The following is a 23,010-nucleotide window of genomic DNA, read 5'->3' on the forward strand; positions in this document are numbered from 1 at the left end:
GCTCAAATCCCTTCCTGGCATAGAGGGACTCAAGGACATGCTTGTCAAGCTCATTTTGAAAGGATGACTTCACCACAAGACTATGGAAGGAAATGTTCTCTGGTTTTCCTGCGAACTTGCTTTAGTTCACAGAAAAGCATTCAAGAGCCATTGACCTACAGAAAGAATGTAAAGGACTTGCCTTTAAGCCTGCAGATTGGGGCATTGATTTGAGAGAGGTGAGCCACTGAAGTCTGGCTCAGCTTCAAATACCACTTACATAGCTTATCTAATAACTGCTTAATGTACCATCTATAACAGCACTCAGAGGAGCCACCAGAATCCAGTGATTCCCACTCAAAGGCGAGTGCTCTAGCTGTTAAGCTCCAAGTCTCTCTTGGCTAAGAAATACTCCTCCTTCCCTTTCAATGAGAAGAGACCTCTACTTAGTAGCTAGCACACCTTCCAGAAAAGGGAGGACTGAAGTTTGACTGCCCTCTTGCTGAGCAGGGACACAGATCTCACTGTTCCACATACTGAAGAGGCCTTCTAGGTACTAATCAGCTGCCCCAGCAACGCTCTCTTGGCTTGCTGCGTTTTTAAAAGACTGCCATTCTTGAAAGACCAATTTTTGAACAAGCTCAAGAGGGGGAGAAGCTTCAGACACACCTCTGTAGGCAACAGTTCCTTACTGGCTGCTTGCATGGCATCCCGGCTGCTTTGGATCTCCTTTCGAAGAAACTCAGCTCTCAGTGTGCACCACAGAGGACCATAAACGGGTCCAACACTTTATCTCAGAAACTTCAAAGTTTCATTGGGCAATGGTCAATGCTGTGGCACACTTCTTTTTTGGCTTTTAGCCTAATTAATCAGTGCAAGGTCACCAGGCAGTCTGTTTCAGAGCAGGGCTTAAATCTATGTCCTAATTTAGTGCTTAGGCTAATGGATTCTCTTTCCTTGCTGGGCCTATTTCCCGAACTGTAAATATAAAGCTGGGCCCTGGAAAAGGCTTTGTCACACACAAATGATAAGCATGGTTTAAACAGCATGTAGTATTGTCTTTCACCTAGTGAACTTCCCTTGTCACACTTTAAAGGCAAGCAAAGCAGGTCTTTGCAGTTTGAATTGCCCTGGAAAAGCACGTGTGCTTCTTGGATTCAGATTTTTATTCTTTCCTGTATAGACATATTATGCAAGTACACTCCAACTGCACGCAATGAGATCACTGACAAAAGATGTAAATAATACGTACGAGATATAGTGGGGGTTGAAGAGGGTGGACGCAACTGAAAATAGCTCGGATGGTAAAATAATCAGATGACAGGATGAATTTTCAACAGACTGACTGAATACTCGTTCCAATGGAGGGATTTGAACATATTTGCAGTGATCATCCTGACTCTTGTTTAAAGCTCAACTCACGACGGGTGACGATAGATAATAAAAGAAAGATAGTAATGATCTTGTGAACTCTGAGCCTGTAATTACTTCAACAGTAATAAGCTGGAATGCTTTTCCTAGATGTCTTCAGCATGCGGGGGTGAAACCACGATTTTTCCTTCCAGCAGAGGGGGCTTGGCAGTAAGTTTTCTAAACACAAAACCAAATGATTTCTTTGGAAATTGAGTAATACTAAAATTAAACTGACTTTTATAGGAACTTCCATAGTATTGTAGATAAAAACAGAACTTCCTACAAACAAGAGATTCAAATATAAACAGACACAATTCAAACTGAGTGTTGTTCTGGCTGTCTTTGTTTCCCTTGCTTCTCAGTGTGGCTTTTCTATTTCAGCAGAAAGCCCTTGCAGTCATACCTGACAGGCACAGTGTGCAAGTAAAGAAGTTTTTGCTCCTAATTCCTTTGAAAAGCTGAGTCCAAGTTCCCATTAAACCTGTCCCTGTAAACTACTTCAATACATGTACAAGAAAAAAACAGGGAAGACATCGAGGTAAACTCCTGGTGGAAATTTTTCCAAGCCACCACAAAGCTGTGTATTTGAAGGTAGGACATGTCATCTGAGTGGTCCAGGAGTTTACAGCACAGTGATCTAACTATTTGAGGCCACTATGCAGTTTTAAACAGTAGCCATAAGTCTGGATGGCCACAAGAGCCACTGGCAACCTCACAATATGGGTGAGACCAAAACCATGGATGTAATCCAAGGTGGTGGTGTACAGAAGCACCTTTAAAACTAACGCTTAGAGTTAAGTTGCACACAAGAAGTTAAGTTACGTCAAGACAAAAGAATGACACAAATTTCTCTTGAAATTAAAACAGGCTGGCTTGCTTTCTGGTAAATTCCTCTTTTTCATGGTTAAATGGATTCGTCCCCCAAATACTGTTTCCTTGCTCAGTTTCCACTCACATAGAAAAAAGCGCAGGCAGGTGCATTTGAATACCTGGGCATTATATTCACGTTGTTACTGCTGATGAATAGAGCTTTACTCCACGTGTGCGTACCTGAATGGCACTGTTCAGTGCTGTGCAAAATCTGATTCTTTTATTTCTAGTGAGAACTAGCAGCCAAATTTAATGACGGATTCTGGTAAATGTAATTATTTTCACCTCTGTGGCTCCAGCTTCTTGTGAAGGAAATATTGAAAATAACGATGCAGTAGAGTAACTTAAAATGAAATTCATGCCAGATGTAGCAGAAGGTGCAAATGACTCACTGTGACCAATGAGGGTGCAACACTTTCCCTCGCTGACGTGAGCACGGGCTGTCCTGTTACAGGCGCAGAAGCAGTCACCTTGCAGGGATGGTGGTAGGTGCAGCGCTCTGCAGCAGCTGGGGCTCTGCCTACTCGCTGGCCTCGCTGGTCATTCTGGTGAGCTCTTCTCAGAAGGCAGGATCTCAGCAGCCGCTCTGTGTTTGTGGGGTACAAGGGTCACCACCCACGGAGCCCAGTAATTTTCCTTAAGACTAATATACTTCAAAAAAGAGTACGTGGGGGAGGAGGTGGATGAGAATTCTGGTCGCCTGGTGAAATCAAATTATCATTTAGTGTGGATATCAGATTGTCTGTTAAACCTTCTGTTTGGAAGTGGAGGTACTATGGACTGACATACTATATACCACCATATTTCTGACAGAAGAAAAAGATGGGCTGCCAGGGTTACAGCAGTCCATTGGGAGGAAGGGGGATGGGGCAAATCACTGTGTGTCCCCAGTCCCCAAACCAGGATCCCAGTTAATGGCACCAGCTCTGCTAGGTGGTGATCCCTGGCCCCTCCTGCCTTTGAGTCCCCTCATCCATACCACATCTGCAGCACTTCCACCCATTGCTCTCAGTTCCCCCAGTCTTTGGACCTGGTGTCCTCCACATCCTTTACCCCACTTCTCCAAACCCATTTCAAAACCTCTCCCTTCTCTACAGAGCTGCCTTTCTTCTCACAAAATAAAAATATCCAGCCTTCCACACCAGAGCATCCCCTCCCTGACCCACCAGGCCTGGGCTACAAATCGCCCCTGGACGTTCCCTTTCCTCCTGCCTGGAGTCACCCCAAGCTGCTTTCTCCTAACCCTCAGGCACTCCCAGCGCTGCCCCTGCCTTTTGGCCCGCTCCCCAGTGTCAGGTCCCCCAGTGCCACCCAACCCTGGGTTCCCTTTGGCCTCTGCAATAATCCGAGCTCCTTCCTGGCACCAGCTCCTTGGGTATCCCCTCCTCAGGTGCACTTTGTGAAAACCCTGACTCCTGCTTTTCAGATGGCAGGATTTCAAAACATAGCAAATCCTCCACCATTCACAGCTGTAAGAGCAGCAAAAGAGGACTTGTCTGAGGGAAAGCAACTGGGTGTCAGCTTTCATAAAGCAACGCACTGTATAGCACTGCTGTGTGTGGTACCCGAGAGGATTGAGGAAGAGAAAAGAGAAGAAAAGTGGGCAGTTATAGGAATTTGCAAGAAAAAAAGAATCTGCTTTGATGTTCATGACCTGAGTCAAAATACGAGGAGGCTGAACTTCCCAGAAAGGAAGTTCACTAACAAGGAACCACAGATAACCTTCAGATGCTAAACTGAAAACTCTGGAGGAGAAGGTAGACTTAATTCTCAGAAAAAAACCTGTACGCAGTATACTTAATATCAGAGAGAGAAAGAAAGCAAAAGACAGAGAGCATCGTGAAACTAAAAGAGGTATTAAACAGAAATTACAAGAAGCAATTAGAAAACATCAGGCTGGAAAGCAGAAAAAGGCAGAGAGGAGTAAATTTTAAACCTGGGACACTGGGATTTGTTCACACAGAGAAAGGTCAGATGGGGACAAACTTCCAGCAGTATTATGGAAGAAGCCAATAAGGAATTAGATGGGACTAGCACAGAGGGAGTACAAATGAAACAAAAAAAAAAAAAAATAAGGAAAAGGACTGTGAACTGGATGAGAGGAGACAGGCTAGAAATGAAAGAGGAAACAAAGAAGCAACAGAATAAATATTGCATGGGATAAAGAGGGAAAAAGAACAGAACAGCCCATTCTAGTTCAGCTCATGGGAACCTGCAAATCTCCCCGATCTGCTTTATTAATTGCCAACGCCAAGCTGAAAGCCTTGTGGATACAGAACTTTTCACCTGGAGAGGCAACTATCTGTGCAGGTTCAAAATGGACCAGGGAAAGCTTTATCTTAATGCCAAAGGATGTATCAAAACTATAAACCCAGAGGAGTAAGATGACACCTGACAGCTTCAAACATAAAATATTCTAGGGCAAGTGAGACTCTCGGTGCTGCTGACCTAGAAACTACTGGACTGCTGTTGTTTTAACAAGGGCATAGCTTCTTCCAGCTCAGTTCATCTTTCCAAAGATGCCAATTCTCTGAAGGAACAGTAGGTACATTAGAAAATATATTATAAGCAAATATGTAATTGTCTCCCGTCCATTCAGCATATTTAAACACATGCTCTTTAAAATAAGAAACCGTCGTTCCTGAGTCTTCTGGCACATGAAATGAAAGCAACGAAAATTCGATTTTTTAGGCCATCAAGAGATGCAGGTAAGAGCCCAGTTAAAGTATGTTAGTGTATGTCCCAAGAACTTTCACGTGAAGGTCTAACAAAGATCCAAGCAGACAGATGGTTCTGCAGGCATGAGCCATTGAAAATCAGGCAGCTTAAGAAGAAGTCCAAGCAGTCTCGTTGGTCTACCATAAGATAATTACCTTAAGACAACAAAAAAATAATGGGTCATATTGTCAGTTCGGTTCTTCCAGGGATGAATGGAGTCCTTCCTGATATGGTGCAAAAAGAGAAGTAAAAATACCCAACTAGAAAAGGGTGTCTGCGCAGAGTTCCCAATGACTGCAATGGCTGAGTCACAGTGGGTTCTTGGACATGCAGGGGAGTTTTAGCAGGAAACCGCCTACCACTTTATTTACAGCTCCACTTCAACTATGCCATTCGACTCAGCTCAGGAGATGATTGTTATCACTCTAGATATTGTGGATGCATTTGCACAGAGACACTTTCCAAAAGGCCACATATGTTTAGCATCGGTTTTTCACGAGGTTTCTACATATTCACTTCAGATGGAAGAAATACTGCCCCTTCTGCCCTTCTACCTCCAGTACAAAAGTACCTTTTCTCCATCCACTCTGATTTGTTTGAGTCATACCTGACCTGCATGCAGGCTTTGCATTGCTGAACTGTATCTGCTTAGAAATTAGCATGCTGTCATTCTATACCTTACGAGTACAGGCAGCTACAGTAGCACAAAAGCACTTATTTTCAGAATTGGGACAATTCTGGTGTCTCACCATTAGTCGTAAGTAAAGCAGGAGCTCAAAGATCCGGAAAAGGTGGGGGGAACCACAGTTCTGCCCGCCTATCCCGCCTCAGCTCCGTGATCTCCACGTTCAGCACCTGGAGACAGAGTCCTGCTCCCCCGCATACAGCACGTTATCTTTCTGGCAATTAACATAGTTAAAACAACAATGAGCTTGTATCAAGAAAACATTCTGGAATGCTAGCAAAGTTTCTGTTTATACCTCTCTTCTTTGTAAAATACAGAATTATCTATAGAAAACTATGTTAAAAAATGTAATTGTTTGCAAATTCCAGCCCGTAAATATAGACAGGGCCTTCCGTGTCTTTTCCTGCAAATTCTGTCCTGGTTTTGTGAAAGCGTTGAGATCACGCATTTCACCAGCACCCCTGTGTCACTCAGTACACAGATGTGTGAGTGGGCAGATTTCAGGTTGCAGGTGCAAATGTAAATCTGATATTGCCCAATTTTTCAGTTCATGGCTTTGTAAACCACATCACATCAGTGCAGCGTGTGCGCCAGTGTGCAAGACGGGAGGAAGGCTGTGGTGTGTGCTGTACTGAGGCGCAAGCTGCTAATGAGGAGAGCAGAAAAGGAAATGGGGTGATGGTTCTCTGGAACAGTGATGGGGTCTCTGCACAGCCTCATGACTGCGCCAAAGTCCCGTTTTCATAGGGGAATGGCTGCTGAAGCCCCAGTGATGAGGACTTGTCTCCATTCATGGAGTGCTCCTTGGCGTAGTAAACCCACTGGAGTACAACGCCACAACACAGACCCTCCCAAATCTGCTTCTGCCTGCGCAAACGGGCCGTCGTATCTCCCAAGCCCTGAAAAAGGGGGCTGGGAGGAGATAAGGGAAGAGATAGAAAGACAAGAAAATACTTCAGTTGGACCCGTTTCTCTCTGCCAGTATACAGAAAAGTTTATGCAAATTACAGTCAGCCACAGGACTTCTGGGAAGTTGACAGTGACACACTCAGTGTCTCAAAGTTAACGTATGAGTGAAAATAAGAGAGGGAAGTCTCTTAAAGCTGTTTCTAAAGAGCCAGTAAAAACATCCAGTTCAGTCCAGAAGCAATTGCTTTGGAAATCTACGTCGGCAGCTTTGGACACTCAGCATCGCTTTTTCTTTTTTACGCTGCACAAAACTCCGCTTGTGGCTCATTTTTTAAAACCAGATTCAGCTTTAGCCCTGCCTTTCCAGTACACATTTGAGAGATCATCACACGCAGAGCAGAGAAAGGATGCTGAATGAATCACAAGAGATGATCTACTTACCCAAGATTTGCAGGCTGTACCATTCTTGGTATTTTATGCAGCGGGTCTGTCACATGGAGAGGATTCATATGTGATCTGAAACAACTCAATGAGCGCAACACCGTAAAAACCAATGGGTTTACCTCTCTGGTCTTGAGTCTAGTGTTTCCCTCTCCCCCCCGAATCACACCCCTCCCACCCTTCTACCACCACCACAACCACATGTTGGGACAAAATGAACAGAAAATAGCCACCCTCAGATCTGTCTGCCACCCGCTAGTGGAAACTGGGAATTCACTGGAATTCAGGGAACTGGAGGCAGGTCACATGCATTACACCCTTGACACCGCAATTTATCTGCACAGTTGATATTTTAGAGTTTCATTTATGTTGTTCAGTTTCCCTGAAATTAACCTTTAAAAAAAAAAAAGAAAAACCCACAGTCTTTCAAGGGGATCAGAAACCAATTTCAGGAAACACTACCAACTTTGATGATAAACGCAGCCACTAAGAGTAAATGTATTCGTGTGTGTGTGTGTGTGTGTCGGACTAAGTTTTTTATTGAGTTTCATACAGAAACAGAGGAAGAAAAGTGTAGAATGCTATGCAACTTACTGCTGGAATACCACATTGCTATATATCGCGGACTTATCAGTGGTGAGTTATTTTTAGTATGGCCCATGAGCAAGCAAGAAGTGAGGATGTGTTTTTTTCCAGGGCTTGAACGAGGCAAGCTGCATTTTCCAGCCCTGACACCTGGAAGCCTCCAGCGCAGGCATCCCTCGGCATTGCTGCACCGGCACAGCGCGCAGCCTGGCCCCGGGCTTCCCGCTCTGCGGCCTACGTCAATGACTGCGCGGGGGAAAACGGGACACTGAGAAAGCCAGGGTAAAATATGCGAGGAATAAAAAGCCAGAATGAAGGGAGGAAAACGGAGGGAGTTAGGTGGTATCCCTTCAGCTAATTCAAAATTTGTAACACAAATGTATCTAGAAGTGAGCTTCAAATGTCTTTGTTTTTCACCTCTTTGAAAATCAGCTATTTTTAGCAGTAAAGCTAAGGTCTGGACCCCACTGCTCTATTCTGGGTGCAAGTCTGCTTTTCCATTTTACTAAAACATCTACTTGGAGATCTTTGCCCAGCTGCCACTAGCAGCATTTTGGATGCAGAAGTCAAGTCTAACGTGAAGTCACGTTTGCATCCTTCCACAGCCACGGCATATCCATCACATTCCTATTAAAGAACCAGCACATACTACAGAACAAAATGTTCACCTTGCTCAACAAAGAAGAAAATTCCTGAGAAACATCCTAAGATCACAGACATTGTACTATTGTTACTGTGTTTATATACTACTATAACTGGAAATCTCCTGAAGGGCTCTGATGAAGCTCCTGCCAAGCCTTTAGCAAGGAAATCTGAACTCACAAAAGATTTCCTCCTGACCAAAGCATATACTGTAAGTATGGACTTGGGAAGATACGGGAGCATTTTTAATGTACCCAGAAATTCTGGGTCTCTGGCAGGCCTCTGAAGCTCGCAAACCTCTCAGGATGCGCAGGACCTCGTCTGTAAGGGCGTGCTCCACCTGCGCCGTGTGTAAGTCCCAGCACTGGAGGAGCCTTAGAAAGGGACAGAGCTCTCCCTGACTAACTGGAAAATCCATACGCCCTGTTAGTATTTTAACCTTTCCTTATAGACTCAGGGAGAGAGGACGTAAACCTATTTATATGGGAAATCGTTAGAGAGAGCACAGGATTTAAATTCACATTCATCAGTTTATTGATATTTCTTGGTATTATTATAGTAGGTGCTTAATTGCATCTGTTTGCTTATAGAAGTTCTTGAGGGAAAAAGCCCCAACACTTAACATTTGAAGAATTATATCTGCTTTTTCTTGACAAGCTAATCTGAATTTTTAAACTGGTGATTAAAGAAATCTAATTACCAAACTTCAGCTTAGATATACACTAAAACAGGAATCACCTGAAGGCTGCATTAATTTATGTTGAATGGGGCTGTAATACCAGGAACGTACAGATCATTCTGTTTAGAAGTAAACCCAGAAAGTCATGGACATAGTTTTGGTACTGCTGCAGAAACTGAGAGGTTACTCAGGGCATACTCCAAGTCATGGTATAAGACAGAGCCAGAACAGGACAGCTGGAGCAAAGAACTAAGGAGAAGCACAAATTTCAACTGTTTGCATGTAAGAACAGCTCCAGCCACCTTACCAGAAGTTTTTTCTGTGAAGTTGTATTAGAATGACTTGTGGTTTGAGGTCATCACATTTCACTACTCATACGTTCAGTAAGTTTCTGAAGGTCACCTTGGCAAGCTCAACTCAATTTGTGTATGTGACTAAGTCTTACCCTTCCTCCAGACCCATTATCAGACACTTTGCCAGTATTTTGACATTATCATGAACTGAAGTTGATCTGCAATTGAAATACAGCATAGCATTTCTTTCCAGTTTAAGATAACTGATAGTAGGACTTCTCGCAGTGTCAGAGGACAAAGCTGCCCTTAAAAAGTGAGTCACCACAGACTTGAAACCTCCTGACAAGAGCAATTCAGTGAGATGTCTCCAGAACTGCAGGAAGAGGTCCTCCAGGCTGGGCACTCTTCCCACTCTCATATTCTCAATTACCTAATTTACTGATAGGGGACATCAAGGCCTGCATGGTAAGCTACCCTAATTTTACATAATGTAATATTTCTTCTTAATTAATCCAAAAGCGTGTCTGGTGACGTCTGTATCTAACTAATATAGATCTTTCTAAAATTAGAGAATGCTTCAGTAATGTCTTTGGAGAATGTTTCTGATTTACCACTTTAACGACAGATGCCAAAAATTCTACATTTAAAGGACTTTTGTCTTGTGTCAGAAATAGCCAGCTTATTCTCCTGATTCCTAGAAATTCTGCTGGAGTTGGAATATGGTGAAGCTAATCTATTCTGAAGACAGCTTGTTGAGTTCACATGTAAAATTGGACGAGGTTTGCAATAAATCTGGAGAGGGAGAATGTCTGAAGAAAAAAATCCAATTATTTTTCCACAAGAGCAATTATGTTGGGTTTTTTTTCCTTTCCTTTTCGTGGCAAATGAGGAATTAATATTTGTATTCTGAAGTAGACTGTTGAGCCACCTATCAGGACCCATCCTTTCTCCAGGGATGGGGGAGGAACAGAAAACTGGCTAATTTCTCAGTACTTTGAAAACTGAGAAATTAAAACTCATATGAGCTATTTCTTGCCTAGATCTTTGCAGATGTATGTTACATAACTAGCCAAGGCCATAAGACAATAATAAAACCTAGATAGCATCTATGGGTCCAGTAGAATAAAAGATGCACATTCACTGGTTTCTATTTGTTGGGTATAGGAGCTATTAGATACTGCAGAACCCTAATATAGTCCATCATCATAAAAGTTTGGGTGGTTTATGATTTTGAGATTAGACTGCAACTGTAAAAACAATCTGTCAATTAAGATAGATTACAGTAATCACAGTAGGAATATGGAGGTCAGCATATCACGCAGTAGGAAGGCTCACAAAAGATATTTTCTCAAGGCTGAGTATTAATAGTGATTTATTCAGATCCAGGCTCAATGACTTCAAGTATTAAAAACCCACCCAAGTCATCTGAAAGTGTCTCAGTGCATTGTGAAAGAAATATGATTGTCCACCCGGATCTGGATGAGAAACTGCAAGATACTGCTGTGCCATCACCTTCTGATTTCTCAGCTTCCTATGTGCTACTCTGGCTCCTGTGACAGCACTGTATCAGTCTTTGTTCCCTTTAAGAACAAGACCACTTTTTTCCTTTTTATTTGGACTACTGAGTCTCTCTACATTCAAGGATGTATTCAAGAACTGAGACTTGGGTCCATTTGACCATATTAAGAATGAATTTTAATTAGTTTCTGCAGACTGAAAACCAAAGGTGAGGGAACATTTGAGTCATTTGCCCCACCTCACCCCAACCATAAAAATCTCCTCATATGTGGATTATGCTCATGAATGAAATGCATCAGAAATTGATTCCACAACCTTTGAATTACTTCAGCAGAAGCTCAGCATTTGCATGTGGTTTGAACAGACGGAATCATGGGAGCACCAGAAAGGGTATCAACACCGTTCACCTTCACCAGCAAATGCAAATTCGTAATCATGTAAACCGTGCAGGACACAATCTAAACCGGCACTGAAAACAAAGAGAAGTGGTAGAAAATATCTGTAAGAATGGGAAGCTGTAAGAGCAGAGGGTAAAGGTACCATTAAAATAGTAATAAAGAGACACCAGAGGCCTTTTTGGATTATGAATTGATGTTTTGCTTGGTGTTCTCAAGGTTTCCACTCAAAAATAAATTTTTCCTAGAGCTTATGACCTCTCCTGTCTTCTTACAGTCAGCATCCCCTTCCCATATTACCTGGATCTGTAACTGCCCGAGGGCTCTGCACGTACAAACAGTAACCATGGCTCCAAAACCCACAGCACAGTTCAGTGCCGTGGCTGATTTTCCTGTGCCGTGTTACCACCCTCCTTTCCTGGGCTTGGGATCCGAACAGATACGAGAAGAGGGAACTGGAGAAACAGCGAATGTGGCTTCAACAGCAAGGGAGAGAGCTGCCGGGGCGGCGAGGGAGGCAATGGAGAGGGAGCGGAGGTCTGTGCTGGCTTAGTTTGGAAAGGATTACTCAGGTATTGCGGTAGCCAGACTGAAGTAAAATTAGCAACTGGCTCTGAAATTCAAGATCTGTGTTCCTCCAGCCAGCACTGAAACCTCTGTAGTCCAGTAAGTGTATCTGGAAGCCAAACTACTTTCACATGGTTCTGCTTTAAAATATCCAGTTCAGTATTTATAGCAGCAGTTCCCCTGTAAGAACGGCAGCCTGCTACCTCTGCAATTAGCACCAACATTATTTTTAGGGATCCAAAGTTCCTCCATCGACTGGGGAGTATGCGCGCGCGCACACACACAACGAAGCAACGCACATCTCTCATTCGTACTAAGAAGCGCCAGCAAGCAGGCTGCCCTTTCACAATGCTTTTACCAACAATTCGAGGCTTTCCTTTTTTTTTTTTTTTTTCACTCAACTAATTACCAAGAAGGATGTCTAAACTACTGAAATGCAGAAAACCCAAACCGCATTTTGGTATGGTTAACTGTTCAGCATTTGAATTCATGAGACTAATGCGAATCCTGATTTGACTTAGTTAATATCAACAAAAGAACTTCCACTGAATGTCAGACAAGATCCATTTAGTCTGGGCTCAAGGAAACCACCATTAAACTGCCCCAGAAGAAGGAACTAATGTAATTTAAAATAAACAGTTCCAGAATAGCCAGCTTAGAAAGAAACTGTCCTCATAGCCTCAGGCAGTTAATTTGGTACTTATTTGAAGTATAACAGTTTATATCTCTTACAGAGATATATTGCAGACAATTTGGACTATTCAAAGGAACATATGGGAGGGAGAGGCTCAACTTAAGCTTAATACACTTAACTTCCACAAAACACAGCTCTTCATCCTAGCCAGTAGACATGTGCACTTTCTCACAACTCATACTCACAGCGATCCTTTTTAGAAGACAAAACCACTAATTTCTATCATCCATCCTAGCTGGATGTGATCTGACTTGTACGTTATCTGCAGAACAGACCGAATTCCAGTTCAGACAGAAATTATTACCTCTGTACTGACTGTCTAGCCCTTGTCTAGGTATAGGCATGATGCTTATCAAGGCTTGATAACAAATTGGTGACATCTCAAAACGTATTTTGTTCTTGGCGTAATGACTTGTGTATGCTGTGACAACCATGCCGTACACACATCGTTCTTCAGTGATATCTAGCATGGTAATTAATATCAGTGTAAAGTGAGTCATCTTTATAGCCATTTCACCTGTAAGTAAATGACTAAAAGGATAAGAGGATGAGCTGTATTCATCAGGCCCACTTTATAATCTCTTAACTTGGAAAATGATAGTACGGATAGTATGGAAAAGGAGATGTATAAGGATACGTCTAGACACAATAGTTGCATCTTTTGGGCATGTCCCATTTAAATACATCAAACTCTGACCTTAATACCTAGTTAAAGTGGGTGACGGAGGTTCACACTTCCCTCAGTGCTGCTGGTTTCAGTGTATCTGAAAGCAGACTCAGAAACAGTGCGGTGTCTAATTTACTTGCAAAATCAAAGGATTCCGATTTCAGGGGTTTCATTTAAATGAAATTTCAGATTCTGGAGAAGAAAACAAAACCCACTAAAACAGGAAGGATGGTATTGTGGTTAAGTTTCTAGTATGGGGCTCTGAAGACCTGAATTATGTTCCATTCCTAGCCCTTCTGCAGACTATCTCGCTCTGTGACTCTAAGGAAATCACTGAATCTCTTGGTGCTTCAGTTCCCCTTTTCTAAAGATGATGTTGCTGATTTGGTCAGTTTAGATAACGAGCGTTTTCATGTAAGAGCTACCATTTACAACATCAGCACACGAGAGGCTCTAACCTCAAAACACTAATAGTAAAATATGTGACCCTATTTACTTGAACTGTTCTTACAAGAAAACAGCAATTTATTACACTTGGAAAAATACTTTGATTACTCATTGACAAGTGTCGTGGTTTAACCCCAGCTGGCAACTAAGCACCACACAGCTGCTTGCTCACCCTCCCCCCCGCAGTGGGATGGGGGAGAGAATTGGGGAAAAAAGTAAAACCCAGGGACTGAGATAAAGACAGATTAATAGGACAGCAGAGGAAGATAAAATAATAATAATAATAATAATAATAATAATAATAATAATAATAATAATAATAATAATAATAATAATAATAATAATAATAAATGATAAAAGAATATACAAAGAAAGTGATGCACAATTCAATTGCTCACCACCCGTTGACCAACACCCAGCCCGTCCCTGAGCAGCGATCGCTGCCCCCCAACCAACTCCCCCAGTTTCTATACTGGGCGTGACATCGTATGGTATGCAATAGCCCTTGGGCCAGTCTGGGCCAACTGGCCTGGATGTGCTCCCTCCCAGCTCCTTGTGCACCGGGCAGAGCAGGGTAAGCTGGAAAGTCCTTGACCAGTATAATCACTACTTACCAACAACTAAAACATCAGTGTGTGATCAACATTATTCTCATGCTAACTCCAAACCACAGCACTACACCAGCTACTAGGAAGAAAATTAACTCCATCCCAGCCGAAACCAGGACAAGCATCTTCATAACAAGAACACAACTGAGCTGATTTAACACTCCCATATTAATTCCCGCACTCATCACCCACTTACTATATCAAATTCTAAACAACATGCTACTCCACAGACACATTGGCCTGCCAATTAATCCAGCTTCATAGCAGAATCAGTGTCTGCTTCTATTCTGAAAAATTAGGAACAAAGCTGAAATGGGGAGTGCCTGCTGACTTTTTAAGCCTGTCAAGTTTTTGGATTTTTTTTTCCAGAGGACTGTCCCTGCAGGGGGGATGAATTCAGCAGGGTATGGAGTGCCCCATAAGGGAATTTATACTGGGGAATACCATACATGGTATCACAACCTCCCCCCTCTTGGTGGTTTCACAGGGTGAGGAAAGGCTTGGAGCATAAATAAAGGAAGCTCTGCCTGCATTTCACTGCTGCTAGTGGGGCTAAGAGTGTGGGCTTTGAAAAACAAACTAACAAACAGGCAAACGTCTCCTGTATCCCCAACAGATACGGTACTCTCCTGCCTTCAAAACTATCTTCAGAACCACGTTTTCTCCCTTGCTGCCTCCTGGCAGACCTTTCCCGGAGTCCATATTCCCAGTGCTTTCTGAAGAGATTCTCCCTAGCCTTTGCCCTGTTTCTAGCCAGCAAGCCGTGCTCCTGCTGCACAAATGCCAGCGATTCCGCCGAATTCGCTGTCATTTGCCAAGCCAATATTTACAAAATAGGGGTAAGGACTTTTTGTTTTGTTTTGTTTTGTTTTGTTAACAAAAGCTGAGTTTGCTCTTTATTGTAGCCTTTGGAGATTACTGATACGACCCTTCGGATCAAAAGCGTTTTCTTTCCTGCCCCAAGAAACAAGGGAGAAGGGGGTATGGGACAATGTCTCCCAATCATTTTCTTTCTCCCCAGACTTTGCCGTTCTTTTCTGAGACACAGAAAAAAAGAAAGGGAACACAATTTGTTTCTCCACGTGAAATGGTACTTTGTGAAGAGGAGAAAAAAAGGCATTTCAGAAGGAAGGCTTTACTTACTTACCCAACAGACTCTAATTCACCTTGCAGTAAGCAAGAAGTGCTCATTAAGTTGAGTGACGGAGCACAGCTCAGAATCACCTGCACGGGCAGCAGTGCTCCTGGTCATTTCTAGAGACCTTCCTTCCATCTGTGCTCTGCCTGGCAGCTCTGCACAGCGCCAGGTTTATGCACTGCCCTCTGCTGGGTAGAGAATCCTCGTTTGATCCAGTCCTGTGGGCATGGAGCTCTTCCCAAGGCCCAGATTGTGGGGATTTTAAGTAGAGAGAGAGGAGGTAAGAAAGGAAACAGAAAGATGGAATGGGGGGGCTTCAGAAGGAAACATGAGTGGGTAAAAATGAAGATATCCCAAGAAAGCTCAACTTGTGGGACCCTCAAGTCTAAAACCCCAGCTCTTCCTATCACAAAATCTTCACTCACTGTACAAGTCTCCTTCACATGCTACGACTGATGTCCGCCTCTCCTGGGCAAGCCGTTCTAAGGCACCTTATGGAGCACCCCGGACCACTCTCATTGTGATTGACGTAGAGATGGTATCAAACGCCATGAGCAGCAGCCCGATGCACTTGGCCTTTGCTGTCCGAGCTGGCAGGCTCACTCCATCGCTCTCCTCAGCGACTGCGAGCTCACCCACCCATTCGAGCCCTGCCAAGCTCTGAAGCTTTGCAACTCAATATTATTACCACATTCCTGCTCAATGAAGAAGACTTTTTGGACAGACGCTTTGTCAGCTGCGCTACTCAGTACATGGCAGACAGACTGCACGTGCACCTGGAGGATCTTTCTTTCCCCTGTGATCTTACAAAATTAAAAATTACACGAGAGCAGAACAGCTTTCCTGGCATGCCTACAGCAAGCTGCAGCCAACCTCCATCTCATCTGAGAAACACTCGTACCCCCGCGCTGCATTACAGCCGTGCCGTGCTCCGCTCCTTAAAGCCGCGGCGGTGCAGGAGCCAGGGTGCAGTAGCAGGAAGGTGGCTCGGCTGGGCGCCTCAGGGTGCGGAGTCGGAGGATCTGAACTCTACTTTTGGCTCTGCTATACCTTATTGTGCCACAGTTAAGCACTTCAAATCTCTTTTCGGTGGAGGGGTGGCGGGGAGGAAGGGGACTTTGTCTTGCCTAAGTAGACTTTAAGCCGTTAGGGACAAGGCCTGGTTGTACTACCTGTCTGAACAGGACCAGCGCCTGACACAAACCAGCCATTGAGCCTACTCGCTGCATGGAGCGCACTATACCAAAGCAAATAGTGGCAAAACATTTCTCACTATTACATGTTCAAATTCTAAAGTAAGTTTCAGTTCCACCATTCCTTCATGCTTTTGTTTTACACAGAAAAGCAGCTGAGCTTCCCTCCCCCAGCTGCTTATGCCAAACCTTAGCTTAAGCCCCATTGCTCAAAAATGGTTTGAAAGAGGATTCTGAGCACAAAGTGAATCTCTGTGCCAGGTCTTAAAATTAATCATGAGCTCTGTTTCTCCAAATTCATGACAACTACACTCTCACATGACAGAACGTAAGCAGTAAATTTTGGCGGCTAAAGCACCATCAGAAATTTCCAGGTTCACCTGTTGTACGCTGGCTGCACATCACTGTAAGGCGCTGTACTGCCAACAGGTTAATTCAGTCTGCGGCCACACTGGATTTAGTAAAGAATATTCGGTCTCAAAGCAGGAAATATATTCCCTCAGCTTCATCCCAGAGGACAACCCACAAGTCCTTGCCAGCCCCTGTCCCCTTAATTATTTGACAGAAACTTTTCATTCACAAAACATCGTGCTGACTGCAAGGAGAAAAACATCCTCTCTCTGCTGCTGATGTAAAGAGGCATTCTGGCTGCAAGACCCGTCTGTCATTCTGCATGCCCCTGGCCACACGTGCTCTGGAAGCAATACGTTCACTATCGATTCCAGATTCGAGAGTCAGTGGCGTTCTTCACAAAGTTTCTGTATTTTTGCACGTGCCTGCGCAGATGAATTGCTGCACAAGGTATGTATTAGGGCACTTGGCTTCCAAAAAGGCAAGGAATAATCAGAAGAAAGACTTCTTGGCCTTTTAAACAGCTGTTGGGTACTACTTTAAGAAACCTCCTCTTTGGAAGAAAGCACACTTTACTGGGGCCTGCTTAAGGGAGCACATAAGACACTGGTTTGGTACTTGAGGTTTCAAATCTCCCTCTGGGCGAGCAGAACAGCATCCCAGGCCTCCTGCACTGGCTGCTGGCAAGTTTATAAATACAGCTGGGAATTTGAACAGTTACTTCTAAATCTGATTACCCTGTAGAAAACCCCAGGGAAATTCTGTTTTGAGAACTCAAAACCCAGCGTAGCATCTGCACAGTCCTCTCAGGGGAAGGATCCTAGATTCCTCTGGATGCTTTCCTCACTCTAAAATTATTATTATTGGTCTAAACTTGCTCCACTCCTTTGACATTTAAGTTACACATTAAGTCCTCTCACCTGTTCTGTCCGGGCTGACCTGTTAGCTTTGAGGAGAGCATCTATCTTCACGTTAAAACTTCCCACGCTGGTTGCTTGCTTGCTTTTCTTGCCATTTTTTCCCCACGTTCTGCGCTAGCTGCCAAGTCAGAGCCTTGTTCATCACCTACCTCTAGCGTCCCCTCGCCTCCCCCGGCCCAAGCGCACTCCTGTGCCGGGCCAGCCTCACCCTGCACCCGCCGCCCGCCGCTACCCGGGGGCACCTCCCGCACCGCCGCTTCGCTGTCCAAAAAAAACAAGTTGGGGGTAAAAAAAAAAAAACAAAAAAAAAGAGTAAAAGCAGATTTAGTCGGACGGAAGGAACGGGGTCACCCCAGGCTGGAGACCGCCACCAGCGGCGCAGCGGGGGTCGGCAGCGGGGCCGGGCGCTCCGGCAGCGCCGGCGCCGGGAGCGCTCGGCGGGGAGCCCGGGCACGGCTGGGCTGGGCTGGGCTGGGCTGGGCTGGGCTGGGCTGGGCTGGGCGCAGCTCGGCTCGGCTGAGCCGTGACTCATTCGGAAAGTGAAAGCGAAGAGGCGGCCACGTGTTTTCGGAGAAGGCAGGGGAGGAGCCGCCGGGCAGAAAAGCGCCGCCGCCGCGTTAAATAGAAAGCAGAGGCGATGAGCGGGCCCAGAGCGCTGGAGGTGCCGCCCGCCCGCCCCGCGGGAGCCCCGGCTCGCTGCGGCGCCAGGCAGGGCCCCCGCGCGGAGGATGCTCAGCCGGCCGCCGGGGCCAGCACTAGCCACCGCTAGCCACCGCGCCGCCGGCCCCGGCGCGCCCCTCTCCGCAGCCCGCGCCTATGCTGCGCGCCCCGGGACGGCCCGCGCCCGCCGCGCCCCGCGCCAAGGTAAGGGGGGGTCGCTGTCTGGCGGGGTGCTGGCGAACCGCGACGTGCATCGCAGCTGGAAGAGGTCAGATGTCGGAGGCACCACAGGGGAGCCCTACCTGTTGTGCAGGAGCGTGGTGGCTTTGGGGGTTTTTGCCTCTTTTTTTTTTTTTTTTTCTTTTGGTTGTGTTTTTTTGTTTGGGTTTTTTTTTTTTTTCCTCCTTTTTTGGCTCGGTGCCCGCGCTGAAGACGGAGCTCTGGTATAAAATAGCGGGAAAAACAACCAAGCCAACACGCAGTGATTTTTTTTTTTTTTGTTGTTGCTTGTTTGTTTTTTTGTTTTTTGTTTTTTGGTTTTTTTTTGCACGGCAGCGCTCTTCTCCAAGGACTCCGCGCCCTCGCTACGCGGTGGGAACCGGAGCCGCTCCGGGCCGGGCCCCGCCGAAGGTTCTGCCCCGGCGGCGGCGGGGCAGCCCGCACCGCCCGCTCCGGCTGCCGGGCGCTGAGGCCTGCCGTGCCCCGGGTTTGCCCTGGGCCCTGGGGAAAGGCACCGCCAGCTCGCTCCCTCGGCTGTGGACGGCTTCTGCGAGGCGGCCCTGCGATTTTTAGATCTCGGGCTTAGTGGTTACCGCTCACCAGCGTGCCCTGAAATCGAATTTTTGTTAACTTTAAATACTGAGCGATTGTCCTGGCCCAGTAATTGGAAAAACTGACATCAGTTTCCTTCTGCTGTGTAAAGATAGCCCAGTGCTACTTTCAGCCTGTTATTTGCCAGCATAAGGATTTTACAGCCCTCTTTGCTGTTTCAGGAGGTAATATGAGCTAAATGAAACCAAACATCAAGTTGTTAAATTAGCACAGACAGGAATCCAGCTGCGCACTTTCTTTGAAATCCTCATTAGCATGTTACTCTGAACCATAAGATGGGATTAATTTCTGAGAATACGTCAAGGTTTCTCAACAAGCTGCTGCTGCAGATCTATATCTGACTGTAGGGATAAATCCTAAAATCTATGCTTGCCAGTAAGGTCAAGGCAGCCAGCGGAGATGTATCGAACCACACTGTCAGAGGTAGATGTTTCAGGCCAAACTCATTCCTGGTGCAGCACTGCTAATTCCTTTGAAGTAACACGAGGGATGAATTTAGTCCCTCATGCTGAAAGATATATCAATAGGAAGCAATTTAGATTGGGCCACTTAAAGTGCATGTAATACAAAAAAGAGAGAGAGAGAGAGCGCCTGAGGAGTAATGCTTTAAGGGTTCATAGAGGTTGATTTGTGTAAGCTAGTGATGTTGTAGCATTGCTGTCCCAAGGGAAAGTTGGGGGAATGGGAAATTGCCTTTTATGACTGAGCCTCAAGTTAACAGGAGGGAGGAAAGTAGTTTTAGGATTACTGTGTAAATTGGCAGTGTTACAGGCTGCCCTTCTAAGTTACACTTCAGTCGCACGATGGCACCTATTCACCTCGCCTTCTTCCCCGTTATCCCCAGATGTGCCCAGCTGCAGAGTTTACGGTTCCTTCACCCACTTTCTCTTTTTCACACAACGCACCAAATCACGATGAGGTCTGAGTTCCGACGTCCCAGTTGGGATTGGGGAAGGGAAAGAGGGAGGTGCAGAGAAATTGGTAACTCGCTTGTAAAACCTTGTTGCTCCGTCCTCTAAAAACTTGAGGATCTGATGGAGTGTACACAAGATAACCTCTCATTGAGAGGGTCCTGTCCTTTGACTCGCTCTAGGTCCTGATAGGCTTCTGTGGGCTCACAGTAGGGGAACTGCGTTATCCTCTGTACCTGTTAATGATCCTTGCTAAAGATTTTTGGAGCTTTGGACTTCTCCACAGTGGTAGACTGCTAATCTTGTCGGACAGCGAGCAGTTGTTTGCCCAGTGTAAATTGGCAAATGAATATTTTATTATTCTATAATGGGTGGGAGGCAAGTGAATGGAAGACTTGGTCATTCAGAGGTTGCAGCCGCTTTTCTCTGGGGATCTCACGTCGTGTCTCTCTTTGGCATTTCAGAATAGCTGCTGGAAAGCTGCCCTGCCGTAGCCGCTGACGCTATGGAAGACCGCATCCGCTGGTCTAGGCTGTAGGATGGTAGCGCACAGCAAGGTGTCAGCAGATAATGCAGTTGCAGCAGACCCAAGATGTCTACTTGACCCTCCAGCACGGGATCGTTCACAGGCTCGAGGCTACCACGGCCCAGGCCGGCCCGGCACTGTGCAGGCACAGAGCAACACGCACTTCCGAACCTTTCGCTCGCAAGCGGATTTTAGTAGCATCACTCGAGCAAGCAGCCTGCTGGATGCCTGTGGCTTCTACTGGGGACCTCTGACTGTCAGTGCTGCCCACGAGAAGCTGAAGTCTGAGCCCGAGGGCACCTTCCTCATCAGGGACAGCACGCAGAAGAATTGCTTCTTTGCCATCAGTGTTAAGACGGCGACTGGGCCCACCAGCATCCGGATAAACTTTCAGAGGGGGCGTTTCAGCCTGGATGGCAGCAAAGAGACTTTTGACTGTCTTTTTAAGCTGCTGGAACATTACCTAAGCTCCCCCAGGAAGGTACTGGTCACCCCCCTGCGCAAAGTCCGTGTGCAGCCCCTGCAGGAGCTCTGCAGGAAGACCATCGTCAAGACTTTTGGAAGAGAGAACTTAAACCAGATCCCTCTCAATCCTGTTTTAAAGGACTATCTGAAATCCTTCCCGTTTCAGATATAAGTACAGCATTAACTGTAGAGGGACGCGTGAGAGATGGGTAAAGGAATCCAGCTTCCTGGGTTTTTAAACATGTTTGACAGTGAGCAAACTTATTTTTGTAGCAATTTACTGTATTTTGGGATGGAACTTGAACACTTGACTTCTTATGTTTACAAAAACTGTTTGCACAAACCTGGGGTTTTAAAACCCTGGCATAATTTTTCTGCCAAGCAGAGTATTTTATTATTTTATATTTTTAATGATATTAACGTAATAAACTTTATTGTGAAAGTTTTTAAAAAAAAATATAGCATCTCTGATTTTAGTTTTAAAGGCTCTGGTACCTATCCTGCTGACAAACTTGAACTGCTAAGTGAGTGTGTGAGTGCAGACAGGTCTCCACGCGCTCCTGCTCTTTGCCCTAACAAAGTAGCCTGTTTTAGTCCTCGTTCAGCAGACGGAGGATTCCTGCCCCCAAAAGCCTAAAATAGAAAGATGCAAGCGAGTAGAAAACGCACTCGGGATGAATCAGCCCAGGAATCTAGCTCTACTCTACATCCATGAGAGCAGGATCAGCGTGTTAGGGCTACAGCGGTGCGTAGTTTTTGAAAGAGTGAATCGGACCCTCGGCTGGGCTCATTGCACCAGCGCTGGCTTGCCTTATTTCTCTTAAAAGCTACAAGGCTCTAAGCAAGAAGAGGGTGCTGTCTGACATAACGAAACCACGTGAACACTGGTGGGGAAGAATAAAACTGTCCAGAGATGCCATTCACGCACTTTAGAAGGCTGTGAACACTGTATCGTTACGATGAATCGGGGGAAGGATAGGTTAGTTCTCTCCTAAAATCAGCATACACAAAATGGCAAAGGTGCAGACAGCTTTAGATTTCAAAAAGGTGTTTCTTGTCTTAAATTCCTGGTGATCTACAGAGCACAGACTTGATATTTTAAAAGAATCTGTGACTTAGCTCCATGACAGAATCCAGAGAGCATAAGCCTATAGATTTGCAGCTGTAATTTCTCGTGGCTAAACTGCATTCAGAGAAAGTTAAAATACATTAGACTCTTTCGTAATACCATTGGTAGGGAATTGGTGAAGGCACCACTGGTTTCTGTCTGCTCATAAAATGCAAAATTGGTGCCCCATAGAGCTGTAACTGTGAATGACTTGAGATGCTTAATTTGGCAAAATGTCACCTGCATTATGATCAAGTGATTCTCCCCTCTGCCAAGCATTTCCTGAAATCCATGAAAAGCTGGCTTAGAAAACCAGCTGAACCAAATCACTTCAAAGAAGGCACAGAGTCTTTCACAGAAATGTATCGGCATAGATCTACAGTGCTTACAGTAACTGTAAGCAGTAAATGAAGTCATCTTCAGAGTTTGGAAAAGGTCTCTCCCTCTACTGTAATTCACATTCCTTTTAAAGCTAAAGCCACTTTTAGGAAACATTGAGTATGTGTTATGTAGTGTTCCTTACTGAATAATTTGTTTAATATCATTTACTCTACAAAATCAGCTCTTACATCATTGATGTTTCTTGGGAATAAATAGGATTCCTCCTCAAACGTGACTAAGGATTACTCATACTGCACTGGACATTGTGAAAAAGGGAAAAAGAAAGAACATACGGGCAGTATCATGTGGCCCTTCACTGTCCTGCTTCCCTAAAAATGTTCTTTGGATGGGTCCTGCCTAGCAGCCTCCCTTTCCCTTGTCAGCCGTCCCTGGCTGAGGTGAGCAGACAGCATTTC

The 23,010-nt window shown here is 45.1% G+C and overlaps 1 protein-coding gene and 1 long non-coding RNA gene across 3 annotated transcripts; one reads left to right on the forward strand and one right to left on the reverse strand.

Annotated features, from left to right (window-relative positions):
* Positions 1-2,528: 2,528 nt before the first annotated feature.
* Positions 2,529-17,830, reverse strand: LOC148052002 (uncharacterized). Its single transcript, XR_015698923.1, has 3 exons — positions 17,713-17,830; positions 7,016-7,090; positions 2,529-2,848 (listed from the first exon to the last, which is right to left on the reverse strand). It is a non-coding gene; the product is annotated as an uncharacterized LOC148052002 (long non-coding RNA).
* A 523-nt stretch (positions 17,831-18,353) lies between these two features.
* SOCS1 (suppressor of cytokine signaling 1) lies at positions 18,354-22,690 on the forward strand. Of its 2 annotated transcripts, none has more exons than XM_087732509.1 (2): positions 18,354-18,576; positions 20,579-22,690. In XM_087732509.1, exon 2 carries the CDS (start codon positions 20,654-20,656, stop codon positions 21,275-21,277), a length of 624 nt encoding a protein of 207 aa, XP_087588635.1. In that variant the 5' UTR covers positions 18,354-18,576; positions 20,579-20,653; the 3' UTR covers positions 21,278-22,690. The 2 variants fall into 2 exon arrangements, with proteins under 2 accessions (XP_087588635.1, XP_087588636.1); XM_087732510.1 differs by lacking the exon at positions 18,354-18,576 and adding an exon at positions 18,815-19,367.
* Positions 22,691-23,010: the final 320 nt, after the last annotated feature.

This window comes from Nipponia nippon, unplaced genomic scaffold (genome assembly GCF_047370975.1).
Source record: "Nipponia nippon isolate SJK-2023a ecotype South Korea unplaced genomic scaffold, ASM4737097v1 scaffold_5, whole genome shotgun sequence".
NCBI lineage: Eukaryota > Metazoa > Chordata > Aves > Pelecaniformes > Threskiornithidae > Nipponia > Nipponia nippon.

Excerpts from the sequence above, each read along its gene's own strand:
- SOCS1 (XM_087732509.1), top strand. The coding sequence starts at position 20,654 with ATGGTAGCGCACAGCAAGGTGTCAGCAGATAATGCAGTTGCAGCAGAC.